Source organism: Odontesthes bonariensis, chromosome 6 (assembly GCF_027942865.1).
Source record: "Odontesthes bonariensis isolate fOdoBon6 chromosome 6, fOdoBon6.hap1, whole genome shotgun sequence".
In the NCBI taxonomy this organism is placed as follows: Eukaryota; Metazoa; Chordata; class Actinopteri; order Atheriniformes; family Atherinopsidae; genus Odontesthes; species Odontesthes bonariensis.
The window spans coordinates 35,029,474-35,052,329 of record NC_134511.1 but is presented as its reverse complement, the minus strand read 5'-3'; the positions used below and the strand labels follow the sequence as shown (position 1 = coordinate 35,052,329).

The 22,856-nt window shown below is 40.1% G+C and overlaps 1 protein-coding gene across 1 annotated transcript in view; it reads left to right on the top strand.

The window, feature by feature from the left end:
• Positions 1-21,660, top strand: part of mvb12bb (multivesicular body subunit 12Bb) — a 38,632-nt gene extending 16,972 nt beyond the window's left edge. The window contains exons 6-9 of the mRNA XM_075469162.1: positions 6,755-6,816; positions 17,320-17,375; positions 17,768-17,827; positions 21,619-21,660. Coding sequence (XP_075325277.1) covers positions 6,755-6,816; positions 17,320-17,375; positions 17,768-17,827; positions 21,619-21,660 — 220 coding nt within the window. The remainder of the gene's footprint in view (positions 1-6,754; positions 6,817-17,319; positions 17,376-17,767; positions 17,828-21,618) is intronic.
• Positions 21,661-22,856: the final 1,196 nt, after the last annotated feature.

Below are 22,856 nucleotides of genomic sequence, written 5' to 3'. Positions count from 1 at the left end.
GTTTTCAGCAGCACAGAGTAACTGCAGAGTGTTGCATCATTATGGGATGCACAAGGTTACTGCATCAAGGCTAATGTGTTTCATCCACATTGTTCTGGTATTGTTATGTCAGTTAGAAAAATAGCGGCTACAGATCCTGGAAAGTTTCTAAAAAGCTTTGAAATCAGTTTCCTCAGAGAGTCAAAAATTCAATCAGCAAAAGTCTTTGATATTTTGTCTTTTCGACTGTAGGCAGTAATGCTGGTCATTGATTGTATATACATGTAATTATGGGCTGTCAGGAGATCTCACACACCTACAAACTGAAAGGCTTTTCATTCAGCACCAATTAGACTTATTACAAGTGCCATCTCCACAGCTAGCCACTGTATACATCCACCACTAGTGTTGATTTTATTAAAAACTAGGACTGAAAGACAAATAGCTGCTATTTTCCTAACTGGTTAATCAGCCAATTTTTTACATTAGCTTTTTTTTAATTCAAAGTTTGTCGAAAAGTCTTGTGAAGTGGCCTTGAAATCTCCCACAGTTCTTGAAATCCATTTTTTTTCTATGAATATGAACTAGGGCTGAACGATATGGACAAAATTTCATATCTCGATATTCATGCCAGATATCTCGATATCGATACGATACGATATGACTACGGGTTCGGTGAAAACCAAGCATTTTTCAGAAAAATAAAAACATCATAAAACAAAAGAGTGCAGTTTTATTGATTAATTTTTGCCAAGCACGACCTGCACAACACCTCGCTCTGGTCGACATCATCCTTTCTAAATCCAAAATACCTCCAAATAATGGAGGATGATTTATGTTTTGGCACAAAATTAGATTCTGCACTGCCACCGGCCGAATTATCTTCCGCGCTCATGTCACTTTTCTTTCGTTTCTTTCGTTTTGATTTCGCCGTGAATTCCCCGTGAATGTGTGTGGCTGTGTGCGTCTCAGTCTACTTCTCCCTCACTCCCACCCTCCTATGTTTGTCATTGGTTGGCTTCAGCTGTCGATCCACAGCAAGCGTGAAATAAGTTTTGTGGTTGGGTGGCGGTGGGGTGCGTTCAAGCGCAATCTTAAAAGTAATGTTTATGGTGACTGCCGGAGCTGTATAAGCAGGGCGAGCGCGGGGGAAATATATCGTTTATATCGTTGCTTTTTCGAAATTACTTTCTTGAATGTTCATATCTCGATATAGATACGATAACGATATATCGTTCAGCCCTAATATGAACAAAGAAATGTATCCACTAGGATAAAAGAAAAAAAACGTGGAATCCGTACATAAATTAAATGAAAAGTAAATCAAAATGACTAAACTGCTTTTTCAGGTCACATTAAAGGGCCGTGTATACTCTCGCAGCAGTGTGTCGCAGTGAGCTTGTCGCAGGTATGACGCAGTTACTTTTGATTTATGCCCACTTTTGAAGCGCTGACTGCGCTATGTTAATCCCACGCCACAACGCAAGAGGGACAATCACGAACAAGCTAGGACTGTGGGTGTTACGGTTATGGAGGTCATTCAACAACAATGGCGACTGGACAAATGCGCACTTTGATTGAGATGCAGCTGATCGATCTAGAAATAGAAGAAAATTGCTACTACTGGAGCTGGCAGAGAGGCGAAAGAATCGTCACGGTTAGCGTCACCATTAGCCGGTTAGCAAACCGGAAATACGCATAGTGTAGAGCGGATGTAGAGTTGACCAATCAGAGGCCTCCTTTCTCTCCTCCCTGCGGCGATGTCCCACAGTTCTTGAAATCCATTTTTTGCGGTGAGTTACAATGTTGGGGAGGTGCACCAGAGTGTCTGCGTAAGGGGCGGGGGCATGTCTGCGTTAACTGCGACACACACGCAGACGACCTGGTTTCCGAACATAAATCAGCCTTAAAGCTGCAGTCGGCAAGTTTTCAAAATTGCGAGTCTAAAGTCGGAAAATTCGAACTGATACAACTTTCAGGTCCCTCCCCCAACCTCTAACAAGCTCCGAATCGCCCCCCAAACCCCTCCCCCTCTGTGGACGAGGTTGTGCACGTGAGTTCACACCAGTGTGAGCGCACACAAGCTGGGGCAGACTCACGCTCAGCAGCGTGTGCACAAGCTGTGATTGACAGGTAGGATTCCTCCACCCTAACTTGATTGGTTAAAAACAGCCGGGAGCGCTCGGTTTTTGCAAGCATGATTACAGGCTTCAGAGGGAGCTACAGATTTCGTTATTTTTCCTAAACAGCCTATTTAATATTCTACTTCCAGAATCCCATGACAGTTCAAGCTAATATGACTAAAAAAAAGTTGCCGACCGCAGCTTTAAGTAGTTATATCCTGAGTAAAGTTCGATTGTGTAGCACAGTGATGCAGTGGTTAGCACTGTTATCGCAGTATAAGGAAGATGAAGGTTTTAATAGTTTGCATGTTCTCTGTGTCCTTCTCTGTGTTAGTCCTGGGATTCTTGCCCAGGGTCAGCTCGGATAGGCTTCAGACTCCAAAACAGAATAGAGTAGGATTAGATGGATTAAAATATTTGTTATTTGCAACCAGGGAATACTAAAATCATCCATCCATCCATTTTCTATACCCGCTGAATCCGTCAGTTGGGTCGCGGGGGGCTGGAGCCTATCCCAGCAGTCATCGGGCGAGAGGCAGGGTATACCCTGGACAGGCCGCTAGTCACTAAAATCATGTACTAAAGAATTCATTTTCCATCTTTGGGTCTGGGTTGTATGATCTAAGCTTCAAACGCCAGGGGGAAAAAATAAAACCCGAGACTGCCAAAAAGGTTTCATAAAGCCCATTTGAGGGTTGCTCCAAAAACAAGTCAGTCCCCATTGATCCCCAAGTAAAATGTCCCAACTTTAGAACAGATATAAACATGTTTACAACACTGTGAGAAAATAGCTTGATAGCTAAGTTAATTTCACTGTTTGTTAGAACTGTACGAGAATTTTTGTATGTGAGAAATAACACCAGTTCCTAAAATGTTTGCAGAATGCAACAATATGCCAATATTATAAAACGATATTTTATTCACAATAGAACATTGAGCAGATATCAAAAGGTGAAAGTGAGACATTTTACCACTTCATTAGAAAATGAGCTTATCTTTAATTCAATGGAAACAACCATTTACACAGTATCCATACTTATTTTTGAATTGGAGTTGTTTCAAGGCTTAAAAGCTATATAGGGGGCAGCTTAGAGTGACAGTGCAATTTAATTATATTCATATAGTGTCAAAGTACAACAAAACATCTCAAGCCATATGAGGTGGATGGATGTTCATAGTGTGCTTAGGGTCTCATGCACATCCATCCCCTGCACCTCCTTTCTAGTTCCGAAAAAGATCTGGACAGTTAAATGATGAAGACTTCAGAAAATATTCTGCAGAAAATTGAGGGAAATCATGGTTGCTATATCCATCTTTTATCTAAAATCTATTGTAATGTAATATTTAAAATGGCAGAAAAATATATTTTTCATTAGTTGCAGTACATACATACTGTATGTAGCCCATTAAAGATAGAGGCCTGTTTTCTGTGCAAATGCATTTACGCCTCCTGTATTAAATGTCTCTTTATCAAGTTTGTCAACACCATTTCAAGCAGTGACAGTGTTCTGATTTGATTCATACCTGCAGCTTGATGTCAACCACTTTAGCTTGTTCTCTGTCAAGACAGACTTTATCAGCCACTCCCTGACTTCATAATGTAAAAAACCTGCACAATCCGGTCAGCCTTTTAATGTATCCTGTAAAGTATCTCCCTCCTTCCTCCTCTTGACCAGCACTGCCATTTGTTCTCCTGATAAAACTGTCATTGCTGAGGCTGATATCTGACCTCTAGAGTGACTGCTAGCATAAATTAGCCTTGTCCTAATATTGCTATTTCTTTCGCCTCACTCAATATCAACGTTTTTGACATTTCTCTTAGAATAAAAGGCTATTTGTACACATGGACACTTTTTAAATCAAACTGTGTAGTGATAAAAATGTCAAGGCCAAGCATCTTTTTGGCTTGCTTTTTTTCTAAACACATGAACTCTAGAGAGTCATCATTGTCAGAATTGGCATTCATATCAATACATTTGGAATTGCGCAGTCTTTTACCTGTGACACATTGCTGGAGCTATGCCGGAGAATTGTATCGGCTTTCATTGCACGCTGGTTAACCAAGACTTCCCACTGCACACAACTGTTAAGAAAAAGAGACACTGTGACTGTCAGTGTGTCACATGACAGATATTCTGTCTGAAGTGCTGAAGAAGAATCCTTCCCAGCTCAATCTCACTCATTACTTTATGTTCAAAAAAGTTGCAAAAAGTAGCGGAGATCAAGAAAAGGGATGCAGAGCCGTGCCAGGAATGATTGATTGATCAGCTGAGATCAGATGGGCGCAGACTATACAGTGATTTGCCACGGAAATCAGAAAGATCCTCTCTTCAGCACCTGACACTGAGCTTAAAGGAGGATAATGATGGGTGAGAAAGCAGCTCCCACAAAGCAGCACTGTTGGCACATAGAGGAAGGTGTGGAGATGTTGTCACGGGGAAGGTTGGATGTGTGTCAAAACAAGAGCTTCCAGCTCTCTGTATCGCAGCTCAGGCTCCTCTGTCAGTGATATTACTCTCATTCTCATCTTACCTCTCCACTGACTACTTGTCTGTCCCCACAGCCTTTCCCACTTTTTTTTTACTTCTTGATTTTCTTTCTTTTTTCTCTCTTTTTTTGACTTCGACAACTCATTTCTTTATTCTGTGTGAAACAACAAAGACAAATTCCATACAAAGCAAATCTGTTGAATTGTAATTCATGTTGTCAACTAATCCTTTGTGTCGTGCTTTGCTTTGCTACACTAATATGATTTTAACTCAGGCAGTTTTCATAGGAACATAATACTCTCCATCCATGTAGTAATTGCGTAAATCTTTCAGGCCGTGTTCCCAGTTTTACTATGATTTGATGAGGAACTTCACTATAATTGAATATTCAAATTAGGAATATGTGTCAATATGGCTCTCCTTGCCTGAAATGAGGATTAATTGTTTTCAAAACTCCAGTGGCCAACATAATACGAGCCCCAACACTGCTGTTGATTAGCAAATGCACTTGCCATGTTTTTGTTTTAAGAATTAGCTGTCTAATTGATTTGCCATATGTTGCGCTCTCCAATGCACCTAAAATTGTATTTAGAAATCAGCTATTTGGATTGAGACAGTTTTGTGTTTGTCAAACAGATGGGAAATCAGCCCTGGAGGTTGCCTGTAGAGAAGCATTTCTTGAGTAGAAATTCTGTGTTTCACACCAAGTTGTGGGCATACTGAGCTGGAGAACCAGACTTCTCTGTTCTCTTTGTTCCTTTTGAAACAAAGTAAAATAAGACAAACATGCAGAAGAAGCTTTGAAAGACATTTTAAACTATTTGCATTCACTTTATCCATGGAATGTCTTTGTGATTTGAAAGATGTGTACCTTTCTCCCTCAGCAGTGGAATCAACCTTTGCAGGTAAAAGAAGTCCCTGTTGAATATGGCAGTCGTTCTCCCAAGATTGATGCCAACCTTTTAAAAATTCACCATTGGCCTGGATTTAACATGGCCAAATGCTGATGTAAATGAGTAGGAGAAAAGTCGGCCCTTTCATTGCAAATAAATCTGAGTTGCAGGCTTCAGCTCATAAATACCACAGCCTGTCATAAGTCTCGTTTATTGCTGTTGATGGAAATTATTGAGTTTATTTATCTCATCCAAAGAGATAAGGCTTTGAAAGTCACACCGTACATAAAGCACCTTCAGAATATGCAGATCTGGCTTTAGGCTTAAATTTTTGGGAAAGTTTTATATTACACTCCAATCAAGCAAAGATTAATTATGTTTATCCATAGATCGACCAAATGCAGAACATAAAATATAAAATGCACTATATTACTTGCAACTTCACACCTGTTCACTCACTTTATCTGTATTTCCTTAGTTAAAATTCAGGACAGAGTTCCTGCTTGCTCTACATCCTCCTTGTCTTGTTCTTGGTCCTTAACATCAAACTCTCATGCCTATTTGTCATCTAATCAAAGCAGCCCTCTTCTTTAATGATATTACCAACTGCTTTGCATTATCATTAGATGATCATTTATTCCATAATGCCAATTCTTGAAATCATTTTACCTCCAAAGCATGTCATGTTATGCAGCCCTCTTGAGGCTGCAATTTTTTTTCCCCTGCTTGCTGTGGATTTATCGATCCGTAGGGGTGAGTCACAGGGTGTAATTCATGATAGCTTGATTGATGAGGATTTCAATCTTATATGGTTTGTTAACTTCAACTACCCACAAAGTGCATTCGGTGCTGTTTTCTGTAGTACAAGGCCACGAGACAGTAAGAAAAAAAAGAGAAAAGGAAAAAAAAAAATCAGACTTCCCTTGAATAATGGAATCTCTGAGTTCCTCCTGAATTAACAAGATCCTGCTTTAACCCTCTGTTAAAGGTCTGTTGAAGCCCCTGGGCAGCTGTGGTGCAGCTGAACTTTAACTATTTTTCTTCTCGCTGGATTCAGTCTGTTATTTCAATGCTGTTTTGACACTTTTGTAATCAGATAGAAATTCTGTGCTTCTGATTAATTTTTTTAATGAATCAATTTAAAATTCTTAGATATGTGTCTTGGAGGAGGTCCTGTTGACATGAACAGTTTACATATATTTTGTATGGTTTTGACATTGTCTTTAATACACTTGTAACTGAATGACCAGTGTGGTTTTTTTTCTGCCAGCAGGAGAACCATAAACCGGCCTTACCTTGAACAACAGCACAGTGGGGTCTACCCCATGACAGGTAAAAGATCTCGGATTAATGAATAGAAGTCAGAGCCATTTGTTGAAGCTTTTTGTGTTACTGCAGATAGTCTATTGTTACACTCCATTTCTTACCTTTAATTAAAGCTAGTATTTGGAGAAAAAGTGAAATACTTATATTAATGCTTTCTTTAATACATATATCTATATATATAGATATATGTATTGTATGTATGTATATACTGTGTATATAAATATTCTATATAATGTAGTCTTAATAGTTCAGCATAAATAATGGAGTTTATCCCGGTGTATGTATATTTAAAAGGAAAGGAGCTCTTCTGATATACCTATGCTTCATGTCTAGAGGTTCTCACTGATAGACGCTATACAGAGTAATGTTTATCTCAGAGAATGTGACTTCCTCGAAAAGCGCTGCATTAACAGCTGTCAAAGATGATCCATTACATACCATACTTACATATGTACCTTGTATGCGCTGGAAAATCTTTACTCTTGGTCAAAGAGAAACTCAACCTCAGCATGATGCCGTATGACTAAATCAGAAAAAAGGGCAAATTTGTTGGGAAACAGAGCTTGACTCTGACAGTCTCAGCGCCGCAGAGTCAGAAGCGGCTGAGAAGCTGTAGACATCGTGAGCATGTGAGCTGTGCAAGTGAGGTTTTTTATCCAGCTGGAGAGAGACACCATGTGGTGAGGATTCCTCCTGCTGCTCAGACACACCGATGCTTTGGCCATATTACACCCAGGCTATTTAATGAAAGTCTGGTTATAAATAACTCCTGAAATCAAAACTGCTGTGCATCATATTAAACTTATTTGAATAGGTAAAATTATTTGGAATTGAACGTATTTAAAAAAGTGAAAGGAGGGGAAAAAAGAAAAACAAGAAACTGGCGCATTACTGCAAAATAACACTGATTATTACATTATTGTTTGTATGACAGTAATTTTATGAGTTAGTCAGGACACAGAAGGCCCTGAAGGAGCTGATATTAACACACAGCTGAAAGGTTTGTGGCATTTGGTGTGAGATTCGTCCACTGGGACGGGATTTGAATGACAGGGAAGAACATGCACATACTGTACGGTGCGCTGCCAGCAGTCATCATTTACCTGCAGAAAACTGTCCTCTGCAGGTGCACAGAGTACACTCCCTCATTCTTCCCTCATGAACTGGGATTTAGAAGAAAAGAGAATAATGGAGTCAGCCTGAGATGGTTCTTGCTTTATTACTTGGGACTGTGTACTCGTCAGCCTTGCAGCATCACACTGTGAATGTGAGAGAACACAACTTCCCTTCATTAACAACGTGATTGCCTGCAGCCCAAGTGTGAGGTCGTAGCCGACAGCCTATTTGTGTTAATTGTTAGCATGACGGTAGCATTGGTGTGTGTGTGTGCGTGGGTGCCTGCGCATGCATGTGTGTGTGTGGGCTGACAGCTGGCCAGGTTCGAGTTGGTCTAAAACCATGTGCGCTCTGTCAGGGTTGTACAGGCGCCTTCTTTAGGATTGATGAATTGCCTGCTTTCTTGATTAAACCCTCCGTCACTTCCCAACAAAACAAAAACCCCAACACAAAAAAAAAGACGAGTTGAGGGGAGGAGAGGTAACATGTCGAGGAAATCTGTCATCTGCAGTCACATCATGTACAGTTGTGATGTGCTGAAGCTTTGACATTTATTACCAGAATATTAAAAACTAATTCACATTTATTTTGCTGCCTCCATCACTTGACAGTTCAGGCTCATTTGAAAAGTTATCAAGTTTTCATAGCAGCCCCAACCTTTTGCTTTTCTTCACCGGCATCGCTTTGATCCATGCCAAGTCCCTTTGCCAATTAGGTCTATTATTCAAACACTGACAGTAAATCAGGATTTTTTAAAGGTAATTGTATGTGCTTTCAAGAAATCTGTCTAAAAAGCAGATATCTTATAAAAAAAAAAGTAAATCAGTCTAGAAATCCTCAAGAAAACAATTTGATGTCTGTTGCATTGCAGTCTCTCTTTATTATGAGCAGAAAAACATATAGTATTCAGCAGGCATCCACCTGATAAAAAGGTAAATCTAATAAAAGGTAATACATTTGCATATCTATAGCATTAATCAAAAATAGATCCTGACACTGGCCCTGATCTAACATAATATGGAGAGCAATTATTTCCCTATCCATTAGGGGAACTTCAATTAACAGGCACTAGACAGTTCATCCTTCAGTGGAGAAGGAGGAGGAAAAAAATAGGAGGCTCAAAATTAACTTGGGTTTGCAAAATATCTTGGCAGAATGACAGTGATTTTTGATTCTCAGGAAACAATATTAGAATTCTTATTAAACTATGTGCATCTGCTTTTAATTTGCTACAAATAATTGGAAAATGCAATGGAGCTTTCCAATTAAAGCTCCACTTTATACTGTTTAATAATACCCTCATAATATTATAGCTTATGAAATGACAGGTGAGTTGGTGTATGAATAAAACATAAAGCCCTGTAATAAGAGACAGAAAAAAACGAGACAGTTGTTGGGGGCTTTTAAATGCTCGACATAATTTGCATATATTAATCTCCTCTTTTCAGCCTTATCAAGTATTCCACTGTATTTGAAGTTAAAATAGTCGTGACAGGCAGGGGTACGCTTCGTTTTTCCAAGGATTTATTACTTGTATAATTCTGGATCTTTAATAAGCCAATATGACTGATCCTCTGAGTTCTGTGGAATTTGGTTAATTGTTCCAGATGGTGCTCACTGATTATGCAAAATTACTTTCTTTCTCCTCTTTTTTTCCCCCCAACTACACCATTTCTTGATTGACTAACATGGAGAAAAAAGATTATTTTTGGCGCAGCAGTTTCATTAAGAGGCTTCTCATCAGGTTTCAAACAAAAGTTCCATCTTATCTCCCCCTGTAGTTCTGGGCATGGCTCTGCAGAGGGAGGAGATCCGCCGGGTCTTATCTCAAACCATGATGGATCTCAGCTGCTTCTGCACCGCTGGGGTTATATTTTAGAATAACACAATTCTTTAGGCTGAGGGATTAAAAAACACAACCTCTGAATAGTGACATAGCAGTTATTATAAGTGTATGCAATATTATTCTCACTTCTTTCTCCCCTCTTTCTCTATTATGAATTGATGAAATTACTGAACAGCTTGTTTTGTCCTCCTTTTGCAACCTAGGCTTCATTCACAACATTCTGTTTTGCATCAGCTAAACTGAGCTGAATGAATCATTTATGGAAGTGTTATGGGGGAGGCATGGGCAGATTTACTGCCGTGCTTTTACTTTAGATGGAATGGGATTTCTATGAAACCGATCCCGATGTTTGAAGTAATGCCAAAGCTTACATCAAGACATGAAAGGAATGCTCTTAAAACCCGCGTTTTGCTTCTTAATTTCCCTGGTCAGCAAAAGGCAAAAAAGAGAGGGAGAGTGGTCTAGTGGGGGAATAGTATTTACACTAAGTGCACATATACGCACAAACACACATTCATGAACAACTCTCAGCAACAAATGAAATAAAGGAATGTTTAATTTCTTAAAAATAAATCAATAGCTTATAATTTACTTACTTACTAATTTAATTAGCTTATAATACAGGCTTTTCCCATAGCATCATAGTCCTATCTTCTCATGCTATAAACAAATTGCTATGCTAAAGTGAACATTCCAGTCTTCTTGGCTTTGAAATTGTGAAATGGAAAAGTTTTGCTTCATCCTTTTGTGTAGGGGAGCTTTCACAGAAATTGATAGCTAAAACAAAATAACGTTGTTTTCTAAAATCATTTCTACCTTTCTCAACCTAACCAGCAGGGCTGACTGTAAAGTTAAATAACTCTCAATAATGTTAGTTTGATTTTTAAGACAGAGACAAGCCCCTCCTCTGGGCTTGTTAAAATTGGCAAACAATTTCTATGGCATTTGCACACAATTAGAAATACAGGCAACTCACTGCAAGTATATAACAATTTGGGAGCCTTGACGTTTTAGTGATCTTGTGTATTTTGAGCCTTTATTGTGTTGTCCTCTGTGGACCAATGTGGGTTTTATACGTTACATGTTTTGGATTGTGTGTAATTTTCCCAACAGCTTAATTTTGTCTTGTTTGTATTCGGATATCATCTTGAATTTATGTATGGTTTGTAAATCCTGTATTACGGAAATAATGTAAGTTATCAAACATACATTTATTGTATGATTTTTAAAGTTTTTGTTTATAAGCTATTCTAAACCATTGAGACACAAATAAATATTCAAATGTGAGCAAAGTCAATGCTGATGACCTGTATTCAATTCATATTACAGAAATCTTACTGGACCATCTAGGTTTGGTGACAAAACATGACCAATTCCAGTATTATGGTGTCATTAGGTTTTTGAGGACCATCCTGTATAAATCCTAATGGAATTTTTGACTGGAGCCTGAGGCCCAAAGGCAGTTTTGAACCTTTATTACAGTCAAATATGGGATTTCAAATGGCTTTGCATTTGCAGGCCAGACTGGACTGTGGAGTCTCATCCCTCATTGCTTTCTATCCATCCCTGAGATAGAGGCAGTGCTCCATTAGTTTCAGTGTCCAGACGTGGACGGCCTCAATGGATGGGCCTGTCACGGTGCCCTCATCTGCCCCATGTACAGCAGGGTTTGTTATCACACATCTAATTAGAACTTGATAAAAAATATTTCACAAAAATCTAGTCATTAAATATAGTTTAAGGAGATTTATGGTCAAATATGCCTTAAAGATCTTTTAATGGCTCTGCTGACTTGTTAAGTTTGTAATTAATGATCTTCTAATACATACTGTGGTGTGATTTAGAAAGCACAATGAGATTCTGGGAATGAAGTCGTTTTGGAAAAGGGCATCTGGGGCTCCCAGAAGCTATATTAAGTAGTTCTGCTCAGACTGGTTTGCTTAGAACCATGAAGTATGTTTTGAAAAAACTCAAACACATCAGCGTTTTTACACAGTAGGCAGAGGCCATGTTTTTTTGGGGTTTTTTTTGCTATGAAGCTGGGAATAGTGAATGATTATAGAACAGTTGCAGGTGTCCCTGCCTCATCTGTGGCAGAGATTGCAGTGCAGTTTTATTTGAGCATTGGAAAATATCTCTTTTTAAAGTCTGACTCTTCAGAGAGTAAAACTAATAAGCAAATGCATATGTATTAAACTGTAAATGTATTGTACTAATAACAGTCTCCTGTTTCTTCAGGAGAGTAATGGTATCCTTATTAGCATAATTAATGACAAATGGCAGTGAGGCATTGGTGGATTGGTTCTAGGGAATGATGAATTGGTGGATGCCCAGGTTAGTGGCTGCCAAGGAGGCCTCTTTGGCTGTCATCCCTCCTGCTTCCGCCCTGGCACAGTTCATTACTCACTGTGTGAGATGCCACTTTACATTGCCCGGTACTGTGAGCAAGGAAAACTTAATAATGCCACCCTCAACCACATAGGGCCTGCTGCTTTACCCACAGTCCAGAGGGCAAGTAGCTAAGCAAGGGCTCAGAGTGGTAGGGAGCTGCACTACATGGGAATCATCTCCTGCAGCCGCACTGATCAAAACAGATCATGCGTCAGTCACTACTTCAGGGGAGCTGGGGCCATATGACCCAGTCTCCAGTGCTGCTGAGTGTTTCTTGTTAGGATTTCTGGGGCTCGCCACATCCCTCGCATCATTACGGGTTAGTTTGCCCACAGAACCGCTAATTAAGAGGGGATTTGTGTAATTGTGCCTTCTGCTGTGTCCCATCCGGCACATGCAATTTACTGTCAGCCCTCTGCCAGCTTTTACACTTGTCCAGAGAGGCGTACCCCATTTATACACACATTCTGCTGCACATTTACCAGCAGCCACAGCTGGGGATCAATGCCAGTGCCATGGCAGCGTCTTAAAATAGTCTGTGCTGCTGATTAAAGTCTGATTGTCCATTTAGTTTCAAGAGAGCTCTCAATAACCAGCCAATAGAAAAGGGTTCTCCCAGTATTTCTCCTGTTATTACAACTTTGAAGAATTATTAAAATTGATTCTAATACAAGATGACCTCACAGCTCAACATTTAGACAAAAGTTCTTCTAACTTGAATACATGTTTGTGAGAGAAGTTATCTCACATGGAGACACACCTCAGCATCTTTGAATTATACCACTGTTTGTGCTGGCATCTCACGGTAAATCAGACTGCTTCAGATCCTTAGTTTTAAAGTACTGCTTGTCACAAGTGTGTCATTCTACATTAGCTTGTCATGTACATCTTCCAAACAAAAAAAAAATAGATAAATAACTAATAATGAGATATATGTTTGCTGCTAGTTTCCACAGTATGTCCATGCATGTTTCACAATGCTTCATAATATAATTACCTATACGTATAAGTAAGGTGTTCATTACCTTTCAAAAATTATCATAAAAGTAGACAATGTAAGCTTATATGGAATGATTTAGCTATTTTCCATTGCTTCCCTTCTGTTTCTCTGCCAGTTTTTCTTCACAGATCTATTTTGTTTTGCAGCCCCCAGCCTGTAGTGTGTAACTATAAACAGTTTTATCCACTGGATATTTTACACAGTACTCTCAGTATTCACAAACCTTTTAAACTTGTTTACATTTTCCAACATTCAGATGAAATGAAATTAATATTTAAGTATAAACTAACCATCTTGCTGTCAGGAGAATTGCAACAGAAGGTTGCACACACTTCAGTGAGACTGAAGAAATACACTGCACACAGCCAGCAGAGACAAATAAAAATATATTATCAGAAACCCTCAACATCATAATCTGTTTTTGTATCAATATTATACGCTTTTTTGAATGTTAATTGACTTCCGAGTAAACATCTGAATAATTTAAAAGTTACAATTCCAATTTTGCAAGTGTGATTTTTAATGTATTGAAAAGTTTTTCAATTTTTTTCCACTCATCTGTCAACAGGGTTTGAAAAGTGGGGAAAAGATAAAAGAAAAAGAATGGGTTTCACAGAGCCATAGTCATTAAAAGAATCTGAAAATAGCAACTCGCTATCATCTGTTCTCATAGCACGGGTCAGGAGCTCTGACACCTCCAAAATTCCTCCTGTCAGGGTAGGGGGCCATTTGTATTCTCTCTCATTAGGCAATTTGACTAATGACCTGCCGCGGCTGCAGAGCTACTGAGGGACCCAGAGCCTCGCGCCCTCTCTCCTGCAGCAGCCTGAACACACACCCTCCATTGGAATGGCACAGATGGCATGCCCGGGCGACAAAATAAACTACAATATGTCTCCGAGATGCTGTCAGGCCTGGGCACTATTTCTCATGTCAGAGTGGGGCTAAGGGCTGTGAGTGGGCATAGGGGGTCCTCCTCCAGCTCTCTGTTCATCTACTCACCATTAACTGCATTGCTGACAGAGAGCAGGGTCTGCAACAGGAATAGCATTTCCATGGTCTGCATAAAGAATCTGGCTCAAATTGAGAGTCACATCGACACGGAAGGCATTGCAGCCTGGCTACACACAGAAAAAGGCAGCATCCAATTGTTTGGAATGTGAAATAAAGCAGCTTCCAGAGAAAACTTCAAGCTATTTCTGGGCTCTCTTGCTTATTATTTCCCTAAGATTTGATGCTACTGGACAACAGAATGATAGATTAAAAAAAAAGTTGTAGTAGATGTTCTCTCTTGTTTGCTTGTTATTGCCCTGACTTTGACTTCCTCACTTAATTCAGGAGCAAGACAGATTCACCCAAGTAATCATACCAGACGGAGATCAATGCAATTGTGCTGGATTAGTGAAGTGTAAAATAAAAGTTCATCAACATTCCTATAGTGCGACTCTTGAGCTGTGGTTCAGGTAATATGGGGCATGCTTGATCAGCCACGCATATTTTTCCATCAGTCAATGTTCACAACTTGATGTGGTTTATATGTTTGTGTGTGTGTGGGTATGTCGGAGCTCATGTTATGCACTGCTATGTCTGTTGGAGCCCTGGAAATGCAATGTATAGTGTTGCTGAAGTCCTGGGTGACAGTGCATCCAACAATGGAAGAGTGAGGGATTAGTGCTCAGCCCAGCGTACGAGGGAGCCCTTCCTGCCCTGAAACAGCCATTCATCTGTGCCCAGGGGCTGGAGATGACAATGCAGCCATTGCTCATCGCACCTGACGGAGCCATTAATAAGGCAATGATCCACACGGGCCCTGTGCTGACTTCGTTCTTTACACTACAATCACTCAAGCCACAGGGTCCTCCTTACTTAACGCCACCTCTGTGCTCACAGTCATCATCATCACCATCATGATCATAGCCACTGTACCAAAAGTCCTGCCAGATGTTTTCGTATTGACTGCACTCACATACTCCAAATGCCAAATAACTATCCAATTCCCCACACTGCAATACACTCATGAGTTAATGGGGTGTAGCCTGGCCATTTCAGCGGCTCAAACATGCTTCATACTGGGATTCCTGGTCAGAGGATTCGATTTACATTATTTTTGCCCTTTGCACCTCAAGATTACTTTAGAGTACAGCATGCATTCCTTACCACCAAGTCATCTCCGGTGCCTCTCCATTTGTCTAGATGTTAGATGGGCACTCTAGTATAGATGGTCGGGGAATACAAAGTGAGACCTGGTTTTAAATGTAATCCTTGAGCAATAAAGCAACTCTCTGGCCTTCAGCTCTCTGCATTCATCTGTCCATGCCACGTAGATCCATCAGCAGCCGCAATCTCTGCTTCCCACTGCTGGCTATTGATTTAAATGTATTCTCGCTGCCTACCTCTGCCTGGTATTGGTGCTGCCAGCGACACAGTAGTGCACGTTTATTTGCTTGTAGTTACAAGCTTGAGCAAGCCATCATACCACTTTCCTTGGCTGGCTTTGTGCTCCAGATATCCACAAGTTCAAAGTTGCTGTGGCAAAAGTTGTGTCTTGGCTTTTAACATCTCTCGAATCCCTCCACTATGCAGTTCACTAGCCAAGCTTCGGCTATGGTTTTAAGAATGGTACTGTCTGTTCATTTGTTGGTGCACCACTTTGATCCAGGCGGGATTATTTTAATAACTATTGGATGGGTTACTATGAAATTAGGTACAGATGTTCATGGTGCCCAGAGGATAAATCTTTATGACTATGGGGATGCTTGGCTGAATGAGTGTGACATTCATGGTTTGAAGGAGAAAAACTTAAATATTATTTTTTCAATAATATTAGATATTTGTAGCTTCACCTTTTAGGTGTTAATAAGCTAATGTTAAACTGTTGAAGATGGTAAACGTTTAACACATCATCTCTGGAATTATGACCATCAAAGCATGCTTACAGTGGAGCTTAAAGCACCACTTAGAAAGCAGCAGTGAGATGAGTGGAAGCCAAGAAACTAAATAAGCTTTTCTGTGGTCCTTAGGGTGAGGGTCATGCGTTGATTACAAAGATCACATTGTACTACACTTGCATGAAAAGTGCCAAACCATAGATCTACGTAACAGCCAATAGAGGATGGCAAGTTACATAAGTGTCAAAGTGAGGGAAATTTTGTAATTTCATACTTTTGACTATTGCTTCCAATAGGAAAACGTAATAGGAGCATCAAATCCCAAACTATGACTCACAAAGAGCTTTGGCTTAGGTTTATGAGTTCCTTTTCCTGTGCCAGTGGTCTGATGGACCCTGGGCTAAAGAGAAACAGTTGGGAGTTCAACCTCTTGATATTTAGAGCTATTGTTGAAGCCAGCACCAGCAAGTTTTGTGCTTCCAGATTTGGGAGTTTTTTAATGAAGCTGAGCAGCTGCAGGTTTCCTTTCAGCCTGGAAACGAGAGGCTTTGTGTCTCTTGTCACCCTGTGTTAATTTGGGCCCTAATGTATTTTATAAACAAAGGGCTGCTCTCTAGCCTGACAGTCATGACACCTTGATTCCAGTGCAGGATGCATGCAGGACGGGTTACACCATTAATAATCAACTGGCAGCCATCACACCATTTTAACCACGATCATTATGATAAAGGGCATACACTTAATTACAGGCCTGCTTAATTATAGCTCTGTTGAAGCTCGTTTGTTTGGTCAAATGCTAATTATACCACCACGCTCCTGGCAAGTCCTCATTTCAATCCACTTTTGCCGGCTGAACAGTGTGTCTTATTTTCATGCAAATTTGATATCTGGTGAATGTTTTGTCTCTCTTCTTTCCGCTTTTCTGTGCCTAGTGTGAGTGTGTCTTTGTTTCAGAGGTGAACATCTCTCAGACAAGACGGAATCGGGAATAATCAAGAGTAATTAAACTGGAAGAGGGTTGGAAAAGGGCTGGGATGGAGGAGAGAGTGGAGGTGTTCAAATGTAGCAGAGAATGAAAAAGCCTTTCATCTTCTCTCAGTAGACTGAAGGAGGGGAGGTGTCAGGGTGGCTGGGGATGTTGATAGCTTTGCTGTTTTATAATCCTACATTTAGTCTTGAAGAAATAGAAGAATAGGAAGTCATTTGGTTTTGTTTAAAAGTCAAAATTCAACTTTGTTTTTTTGTCTTTTGTTCTAACTCTTTTGCAGCTCTGGAGGATGTGCCCTTTGTGATCTCCGAGAAATTTTATGACAAACCCAGAGAGGTAAAAAATTCTTTGAAGTTGTGGTGACAAATCCATCATATTATCTTTATTAATATATGTAACATTAGAGTAATAATGGTAGTTCCCTATCTTACCGTGTCTCTTCAGGTGCATACCTCTTCTGTCCTTTCCTTTCCTTTCTCTCACTTCTTTCCTTTTCTTTCCTCTCTTCTGAGTGATGAATGCATGCAGTCAGGCAGAGCTGGCTCAATGCAGTCCATTTGGCTGGCTGGCAGTGGTTGTCACTATAGCCCCGTTTGTATTGACACAGAGAGGGAGAGGATTAAAGATTTTCAGCATGCTTACTTAGCCATGAGCCTAACCGCCATGTTTCTTGTGTTTTTTCTTCTTCTTCTTCCTCTCCCTCCTCCTTTCCCTGCTTTTGATTTCAGATGCAGCAAGTCAATTTAATGGGCATTACGATCAAATCCCTGGCAGAGATCGAGGAGGAAGTGAGTAGAGGCTGCAACGCTCGGCTGCCACTGACGCCGCTGGCCCAGAATGCAAAGCAAACGGTCTTGGGGTTGTAATTAAGTGTCTGAGACAGCGAGGCCCTGTTGGCTCCACTAAGCCCCAATTGAATAAAAGCATGGCTATGCTAGGCAGCCATTCTCTCTTAAAAGCTTCGTCTCCTGTTACAAAACACTTGACTTTTATTCCCCAGTTCTTTCCTCCAACAGCTCAATCTAGCATCTCCCACAGTGCTGCACATCTTAAGGGCCCTTTCTGGTCACATTCCACATGTTTAACTTTTTAAGTTTCCAATCAGCTTCATAGTTAGAAAGTTTGAGATTGCAAATATTAAGCACGACAAAATCCTCCGCATTTCTGATGAAATACTGTAGCCTACAGGCATCTGTGGGAAGAAAATCATTCGTGAGCAGCTACTTTTTTATACTTCGTGTGTTTGTGAGAGCGAGAGAAAGAGAATCAGCATGCCTCTGTGTGTCTCTGTGTGTGCGTGTGTTCTTTAAAGAGAGTGACAACCCCCCTTCTCTCTCATTAGCACGGTATCTTGGTATCAGAACTGCCAGGAAGTGACAGACCACTGTAAAAGAACAGGTGCTGTTGGGTTTCAGATGTGTTACAAGGCAAACACTCCCTCATCAAACCGGGTGTCTGTTCTGCACTCTGCCTCTGTCTTCTGTCATATACTATCCAAATCACAGTCGCCATCTTGTCATATGGTCATTTGAATGAAGCTCATTGTCGGTGCAGGTATTAATGGTATGTGTGTGTGTGTGTGTGCGTGTGTGTGTGTGTGTCCAGGGTTGAGACAGGCTGACTGCTCATCCTATATGTTCTTGTCTTTTTTTCTTCTCCCTCCACTCTTGCTTCCTCCTCCTTCCTTTTCTTCTCAGAGAGTGTGATTAGCAGGAGGACACATGGTGAGCTGAGCTGGGGAAGAGAAGGGAAGGGCATGAGAAATCATTAATTACAGCCGCGCTGGAGCTGATGAAGTAAATGTGAGATAGTGTAACACACAGGATTTAGTGAAGTGGACGACAGCACAAGATTAATGGTGGGGCCAGGCTGATGAGGATAAGTCACAGCTTAGCTTGATAATTAGTTTCCAAGTGGAAGCATCCCTCACCATTGTGTTATTTTTACTTCTCTCCTCTTGTTATTATCCCAAGATGAGATGTACAGAACAATGGGGGAATATAGTCAGTGATTTTCCTGCAAAAAAGCTGGAAAAATACCTTTTTTTTTTTTTGTCTGTAATACACTGTTAAATTAATGCCAGCTCTGTTTTCTGTGCTCAGTTGGCACTTCATTCGTGGATACAGTATGTAAAACAACAAAGGCACAATACTGAAATTAGGCAAAACTTTTTCATCAACAAATTTTCCCCTACTTTTCTCATTGTTTTGGGAGGAAACTCGCTTCTTCTGTTGTCCAGAAGAGGTCACTGTCCGCTTTGCATGACAGCAGAGCTTCTTTTCCCCGCCTCAGAAACAAGAGGTGCTTTCTGCACAGATTCCAGTTTCTTCGTTTTTATTGGAAAAACATAGATTCACGAAAGAGATGTACTTTGTAGAATTCTCCATATGCAGATGTAATTGAGGAAAACTGTTGTAATCACAGCCGCAGTTGTAGATAAGACCATTTCCTAACAGGCATCACTTAAGCCATGTCTCAGATGATGTTGGTTCCAGCAATTAGGCATTCTTTTCATTTCCCAAATGACTCGCAAAACTTGCGGATATTATAATTGCTTTTAGCCACGCATATCTAATTTGTGTCTTTTTAAGTGTTAATTAGTAAGCGATTTAAAGTGACATCTTTATGTAGTTTGCTCTGCTGAAAAATGTTGTTGGCGGCTGGCTAATGATTTTCAGAGGGAGTATGCTAGAGTGGAAAGAAGCGTGTATGCACACATGACAAGATTTTCATTAGCACCTATGTATGATTGGTTTTTAGTGCTTGTAGGGAATTATCAGTGTGTGTGTGTTTCTGTGTCTGGTTATGCATGTATGTGAATGTGTGTGCGTTTCAGTGTGAATGTATGTAAGGACAGTAGTGTACAGGGTGGTGTGAGAGGGAGAGCTCCAAATAGAGGTGGAATTAATGAAGACAACATGTCACATATTTTTGGCAGTGGAGCAGGGACAGGAAATGAAGCTCGGCTCGTCTGGGTGACTGCCGCCCATGTTCTAGTGTGTCACTGTCCTGTCAGCCTGTGTGTAAAACTGGCAGACATTGATACATGCTCTCCCTGATAACACCCCATTCCCCCATCCATCATCCACACACACACACACACACATGCACACACTGGAATATTTATTTACTGTGCCAGATGTTGAGACTGATTTTTGTGTGTGTGTGTGTGTGTGTGTGTGTGTGTGTGTGTGTGTGTGTGTGTGTGTGTGTGTGTGTGTGTGTGTGTGTGTGCGTGTGTGTGTGTGGTCGGGGGGTTGATGGGGGGGCTGAATTCTTTCACAAATAATAGGCCTGTGATATGTGACAGGTTTAGGGTAACTTGCTGTTTCCCCTCAAATAGATGAAAATCAGGGAAGGTGTCTTTTTTTCATACAGAGAACCCAATTTCAAATTTTCAGCTATTGTTTCTCAGTGGCTTCTGTCGGAGAGTTTGAAACTTATTTCAGTGATCATATAGCATCACCTAGTGCTGTGTTGCAGTAATACAACTGTTTTAACTTTGTGAAGTGAGAATTACTTCTGTCACCAAACTTGAACATGTAGCATCTTACAGGAAAGCTGTGCAAGTTTCATATATTTGTGAAGCTCTTTGGCTGTAACCTGTTGCAATTGTTCTGTTCTGTTGACTCCACATTGACTGACTTTCTTTTAGAACTTTGTCTTTTTCATATATACACATATGTATAGATATGTAAATACAGTATATAATACATACATATGAATATATGTGTGTGTGTGTGTGTGTGTGTGTGTGTGTGTGTGTGTGTGTGTGTGTATGTTTGCTAATATAGCTACTAAGCTAAGACACATTGAATCAGCTCTCAGTCACTTCTGCTCTTTTTCTCTCAAATCTAACATACTGTATATCTCACTGCACAGAAGTCATTTTTATGACAGGCAACTTAAAGCCAGAGATTTATGTGCTTGTGAAAACTGACTGGCATTTTTCACCCCGGTAGTGGAAGCAGTAAACTTTAAAGTAACACTGAGAAAGAGGCAGTTATTTATGTGACTCTGACAGACTGTGGCTGTAGGTCGTTGTCAGGGCCTAAAGCGCCATCGACTGTGTTAACATTCAAAGCTCTTTTTTTATTATATTGGTTTTGTGTCCAAATAGGCCATAATATGCCAGTGGCAAAAAAAAAAAAAAAAAATGACCTTATCTAATTTATTGGATTTTTGATTTTTTTTTTAAATACAGTCTAACTTGTACTTTATGTCAAATGAACCAGGAATGTTTGACGTCATCTCCCTCTGTTATTAGTGATGTCCATGTCATGCCACAGGGGGGCACTGGTTCTTCATACTTCCCAAATTATATAGTTCTACTATGTATACTTGCAATTTCAATTTGGGTGAATATTATTAAAAGTCCGTATGTGTCAATCAACAGCTCAAATGCTCCAATTTCAAATCAGTTATATTCTTACACAGTCATTTTGTTTCTTTATTTCTTTGGGTGTTTTTAGTGGCTTTGTTTTTATTTGGATTTGTTTTTCATTTGTTTTGCATGACGGCTGGTGATATTTTTGTTCTGTTTTTCTGAGTGTACGTTCTCTTCTTCTTCTCTTTACAGTTTCACTACAACTTCGGAACAGAGCGAAGCATTGCTCAGTAACTTCCCACCGCAGCTGGAACAGTCCAGTTGGACAAAAAAGTGAATCATTTGTGGAAGAAATTAAATTGTGAAATTCACAAACATTTAGGAAAGCAATGCTGTGGTGCTTGTTGTGGAATTTTATACTGAAGAAGTATTTTAACTTCACTGACTGATTCTGTTTAAATAAAATATAATTGAAATGTCTATGGTTATCTACTTTCCTTGTTAAATTTCTGTAAATGTTTAACTTTTGGGTTTCACCTAATCTCACTAAGATAGGAGATGATACAGGAGATGATTTGAATGCTAAACTAGTTCATATATTCCTAAATAGATTCATTTAAAAAAAGAATGTTAGCTTTGACTCACATTTGGCTCGTCAGAGAACCAGGTCCTCGCTGACAGTGAGAAACAATCAAGGAAGACAAACTGGAGCAGAACGCAGCTCGATGACACACAAACAGGCCCCTCTGATGTTCATTTTCCAGCAGAGGCATCTTTCCATCAGAAGGTTCATCATGAGCACCGTGCAGCAAGAATAAGCAGCGCTTTGAGACACAGGAGCATTTACCCCAGACACCCACCACGTCAACAGTGACTCCTCTACTGAGTCAGCTTTTTAAAAACAGGACAACTTTACCTTTCAGCTGTGACATACAGTAGATTTGTCTAATCTGCACTATATAAAGATGGGAAATTATATTGAAAACTGTAGACTCGTTTTGATTCATTCTTCTGAAAAGAGATCATATTTATTCAATAATTTTTTTTTTTTTCAATGTAAACGACACTTTGCTGCCAAATTCAGATGCAGAATTTACACCATCACGCTGTTCACATCATCTGCACATCCATTTACACATTTCTGTAGGTGTAATTAGTATCAGAAACTCCTCAACAGATTAAAGTCCCAGTTCTTAATTAGCCTCTCCTCCTGCTTAGTTTGTGAACTTTAGAATTCTGCCAACAGCGTGGGAAACGTTTCATTTTTTTTTCCTGACCAAAATATCTAATGGCTCTTGATATTCACAGGTGTTTAATGAAGCGTGCAGCAGATGACAAGCGTTTGTTACTCTGTTCTGCTGTTAAAATCAGAGCGACGGTCTGAGGAATCCTCTGCAGTGGGAACAGCTTTCACGCTCCTTCATGAAGGTGACACTCATGTCAGTGATGCCCTAGAGCACAGCGACAGGCTCCAACAGCCTTCCTCCCTG